This window comes from Corticium candelabrum, chromosome 2 (genome assembly GCF_963422355.1).
Source record: "Corticium candelabrum chromosome 2, ooCorCand1.1, whole genome shotgun sequence".
NCBI classification, from domain to species: Eukaryota; Metazoa; Porifera; class Homoscleromorpha; order Homosclerophorida; family Plakinidae; genus Corticium; species Corticium candelabrum.
The window spans coordinates 2,597,217-2,602,216 of NC_085086.1; the positions used below are offsets into that span (position 1 = coordinate 2,597,217).

General features: G+C 41.5%; 1 protein-coding gene across 2 annotated transcripts in view; it reads left to right on the forward strand.

Annotated features, from left to right (window-relative positions):
• LOC134198632 (pleckstrin homology domain-containing family G member 3-like) overlaps positions 1-5,000 on the forward strand; it is a 25,235-nt gene that overhangs the window by 15,203 nt on the left and 5,032 nt on the right. For both annotated transcript variants that reach the window (XM_062668042.1, XM_062668043.1), the window contains exons 15-16: positions 4,822-4,858; positions 4,925-5,000. The exon at positions 4,925-5,000 is cut by the window's right edge and continues 50 nt beyond it. In XM_062668042.1, the coding sequence (XP_062524026.1) occupies positions 4,822-4,858; positions 4,925-5,000 (113 nt within the window). The remainder of the gene's footprint in view (positions 1-4,821; positions 4,859-4,924) is intronic.

Sequence of the window (5,000 nt, forward strand, 5' to 3'; positions counted from 1 at the left end):
TTCTATCAGTAACCTCTGCTGCATTATCATCAACGTTTTCGTCTTCACTATCTTGCTCAGAAGTTTGAACGTTAGGTTTTCTTTGCCATGTTTGGGTGTCAAGAAAGGCAATTATTTGACAAAGAAGGTTTGGTGTCACACCAACCTAGTCGCTTCTTCATTTTATTATCAAGGCATACTAAATCGGTATTCACCTTTCTGCAGTTACGTAGTGTGCTGACAGAATAGTTTGCCAAACGGCTCCTTGAAAGAAACCGTTTAGGACCTTTCCAGAAGGACTGGAATTTTCAAAGAAACAGCAGTCATTGCTATGGCTTTAACAAGTTTGACAATGACAAGAAAGAAAACATTCACAAATCAGGATGTTTGATTACCGTCTTGGGGACGATGGTTCTACCAATTCTTGTCCTCATATTTGGTGCTGTGCTACACGCATTCTAGGTGAAAATTTGTATTTTACAGCAACTAGTGTCTCAGTAACCCGTCTCACCACTTCACACAAAAGCTTACTGTCTATGACCCCATGAGTGTGAACTTTGAAAATCTGTAATATCTCCGCTGTTTTTGGGCCTTCAGCCCGGTTCACAGTACAACACTGGCACGAGCGTCGTGGACGCTGACGATGAGCGAGCGTCAGCGTCACACTGTGCGCATGTCAGCGTCTGCGACGCTCGTACGACGCTCGCACGACGCTGGAATAGAGAAAAGTTCTAATCGAGCGTCCTAGCCGGAAGTGACCAAGTGTCCGATGACATCACGTGCTCCGTTTCATCCAATCCAAAGTCAGTCACTGGACGTATCCGGGATATTCTATTCGTTCACATTGCATCGATCATTGATTCGTTGATGGAAGTGTGTGCGTGGTTTTCCCTGTGTTTGGCAAGTTCAGTCAAAGGAGTACAAGGACATAATAATAATAATTTTAATAATTTATTTCTAAAACACAACATTTTGTGTAGTTCCCTTCTAGGGGCAACCTAAAACATAAAATAAGGATGAAAGAAAACGAGACTACGACGCAGCAGTGCAACAAAACGTCGTCGTCCATGTCTGTCGCGATACATTGTACACACGTGGTTACTTTGCAGCGCCAGACCACTGTCGCAGTGTGTTCTTTTTGCGATGGACGCTCGTCAGACGCAATACTGTGAATGGTCCAGCGCCAGCGTCTCTGCTGACGCTCATGTGACCGTCTTGTCAGCGTGAACCGGGCTTTTGTGATCATCTCCAATGGTTAGAAACCACCAGGTCTGGCATCTGTTTACTACATTTTAAGCCCTTCCTACCAAAGGAAACCTAAAGATAACACTTTGCATATCAAGGACATATTAGCCAAGTAGAAATGGTTATTATCCAATTACCTGTGAGCTCAACAGATCATCAGCTGGAACCACTAAGATAATTGGTGCAACATTCTCTAATAAGCACACCTGGTGTGACCTCTACCTCATTACTCACCTCCCCGTTCAGGCTTACCGGAGATAGAAAGATAGTAGATGCACCCCAAGAAAACATACTCTCTGATAGCGTACACTGTACACGTCTCTACGAATGACACATGCAGGCCTGTCTTCAATGTTCTGCAACGCAACATGTCAACGTGCGTTCAAGGGCAATGCAACTATGCCCCATCTGTTGGTATTGAGGTGCAAACTATTTCTGGGTATGGCAGCCTATTGGACTTGGAGAACGTCACCGATTCCACAGGTGACTGTTACTTTGACAAAAGCGATCAAGCTATAGTTTGCAATACAAAAGTTCATTTGTCTTGTGATCAATTTGTTGCTTTGAAGCAGACGGAGTTCTCAATGTTGGATTTATGATCACGTGACTGGTGCCTATCTCGAAATTGGAGAATACATACATTTACATCAATGGAACTGTGTTTCGATGCAATGTCTTCTCACAGAATTACACCACTATTCATAAGGTGTGGAATGTTAAAATCCTGCCTATCATTCTATCTGCTGTCGCATGCGCTATCACAAGTTTCTGTTGCTTGATCGTCTTTGTGACCTACTGCCTGTTTGCTGAGCTAAGAACTCTACCGGGAATATGCACAATGTGTTATGTTCTCTCTCTTGGTGTTACATTTGTAATATTATTGGTGGGAGCCGATCAAGTTGAAATCAAGTGGTTGTGCACTCTAATAGGATTTCTTTTTTACTACTTTGCTCTCAGCCATTTCACTTGGTCATCAGTGATTGCAGTCAATCTGTTGCGATCATTTGTAATCACTTCAATAACATCATCACATACGAAGACAAGAAAGTCACTAATATTTTACAACGTTATTGGATGGGGTATTCCACTCCTTGTTTGTGTGACATGCCTTGTGTTAGATAAAGGCAGCAATGTAAACATCGATTATTCTACGGACAAACTCTGCTATTTGCAAGCAGAAACAGCTCTCTTAGTTGGCTTTGTCGCACCTGTCAGCATCATTATGCTGTTCAACTTGTTGACTTTCATTGTTCTGGTGGTGAGCATTCACACCACCATAAGGTCGACCAAGATGGCCACCTTAAATAGTTGTGTTTCCAACATGAAAAGGAAACTGCGCACTTTTCCTGGAATATTTTCTTTGTTGGGCCTCACGTGGACACTGGCATTGATGGCATCAATAAAGAGTTTGGAAGTGTTGTGGTATCTTTTCTTTGTCATCACTCTGCTGGATGGACCAACTTTGCTGATAATATTTGTGTTCAACAACAGAACACGACAACTGTACATTCAAAATTTTGGAAAACTTCTGAACTTTTGTAAGACTACAAATTTTACGAAGAACAAAGATATAAAATCTCCCACAGTAAGGAAAATAACTCAAGTCTAAATATCCTTGTTAACAGTTTGTCCCAAACATTTCGTGATAAGTTCTTTCAACAATCAATAAATGACAAAATTTTGCTTTTGCTAAAGGATGTAAACAATGAACAGTGACCTAATGTAACACTAGAGACTATGGTTATTGGTATAGAAACAAGTTTGTCTGAATGAGGCACGTGACACTGCATACAGCGATGTCAATTGTAAACGTCCTAATAAGTATATCACAACAGTATAGCATTTGGCACAGCATAATGACTCCTTGTTCATCTACTAATTTCAGGAGCCACGCCAAACAGCAATACCAATATGTCCACACAGGAATTGCTGGTAGGCTCTTTATCGCTACTCAGATAAGTTTACTGCTCCTTTGTTAAGGAGGTGGGAACTGAGTGAGCAGCCATTATATTTTTAAATAATGTAAGTAATTAATAATTCTAATGTAAGCATTCACATTACAACGTTACAACACGTGAAAATCAATGAGATAGTGTACACAAATAACGTCTACACACGCTCACACTTTGTTCATCTCTTTCCAGCTCCACGGATAGACAAGTTGTCCCACTAATAGTGACTTTACGAGGTTCTTGATATCAACCATTCGGATCGGTGTTGGGCAACCGCTCCACTGCCACAAACTCATCCAACTACATGACTGCCGCTGTATTCTGTGTTAAGACCTACTGACCCAGTACTGTATACTGTTGTATGAGACATGCATTTTAAATCCTTTATTTTGGTGTACTGACAACATTAAAATTTACATTTTTCTAAATGACGTCACTTGTAATTGCAGCAAGTGCATATTTCTTGGATTCGTTTCTGGATGCAACTAGTACTCAATTATTACCACGTCCCCATGGTTGACCAGCTTATAATGTGAAGTGTGGGATGTGGTCTTACTCGACAACTTGACACCTAACGTTGTTAATTGACGGAAGTGATTGATCACAAGGAGCACAACAGTGCCTCCACCTGCCATAGTCCACCATTTCAACATAGGGAACATTTACTTGGTCACGTGTTACACGGTTGCCTAGTAGGTCGTTTGGTTGTGCATCACGTGACCATATACACTACCTGTACATTGTACCCTAGGGTTTCATCACGTGACCGTCTACACTATTGTACCTCAGCGTTTCACGGCTCGGCTAACAACATGCTGCTACACTAACTACTAAACTAAAGCTTCAAACTAGCGCCACTATATAAATATTTAAACATACGGAAATCTAATCTTGTATGACGAGTATGTGAGCCATCGAGACCTTCAACATGCTGTCAACTGGCATGCACAAGTTGTATACTATTGGCATTCCTGCAGGCACAACCTGACAACGGTCACTGTCAAAAGGGCCAATTAGCACGGATTAAAGTACTAAGGGTGTGAAATACCGTTCCATTAGACTGTAGTACAGCAGGGTTGTCCTCAGTATACCAAAGGCACCAGGCTACTCCCTGCCTTCACTTCCGTCTGGTACTGTACAAGTCTGCCCTGCTTTACTGAGTAGGCAGCGATTAGCTATAAAGACAATGGCAATTTTATTTTGAAAATGAGAAAGTTGTTTAAGGCAAACAAGTTACAAGAATAGAGCACCTAGGATGCTTCGTTTGAACATAAGTTCTAGAGCATGAAGACAAAACAACAGGGGTTGTTATGCGCCGCCCACAATTGTGCCACTATCTATTTCTATTCTTTGCCTCTGACCACGAATATCTAGGCAAATCTAGAGCATGTCTTTTGTATCTGGGGACAAGAGTGAAGCGAAGCATTTTGTGTGTGGGCGTGACCAAAAACTTAGTGTGAGGCGTGGTCACAACCCTGCCTCGCATAAATCCTGTAGGCAACACTGTTGTACAAATGTGTACAATCTGTGTACATACTGTACATAAACTGTCTTGGAGGAAAGGATTTCTTTGTATGTTAGACTATGGACTATCATATTGAGAATGCATTTCAGAATAATATGTACTTCGTGTGTTTGATTTTAGCCTGAGAATACTTCGTCAAGATTTTTGGACCCAAATGGTTAGATTAATATAACTGAATGTTTGTTGGGGACTGAACCGTTTGGTGATTGAACTGTCTGTGTAGAAGAGAGCAGAAGAAACAATCGGAAGGTTGTTGAAGAAGTGATGGAGGTTGAGATGTCAGTTGGAGTGTCTTCTGG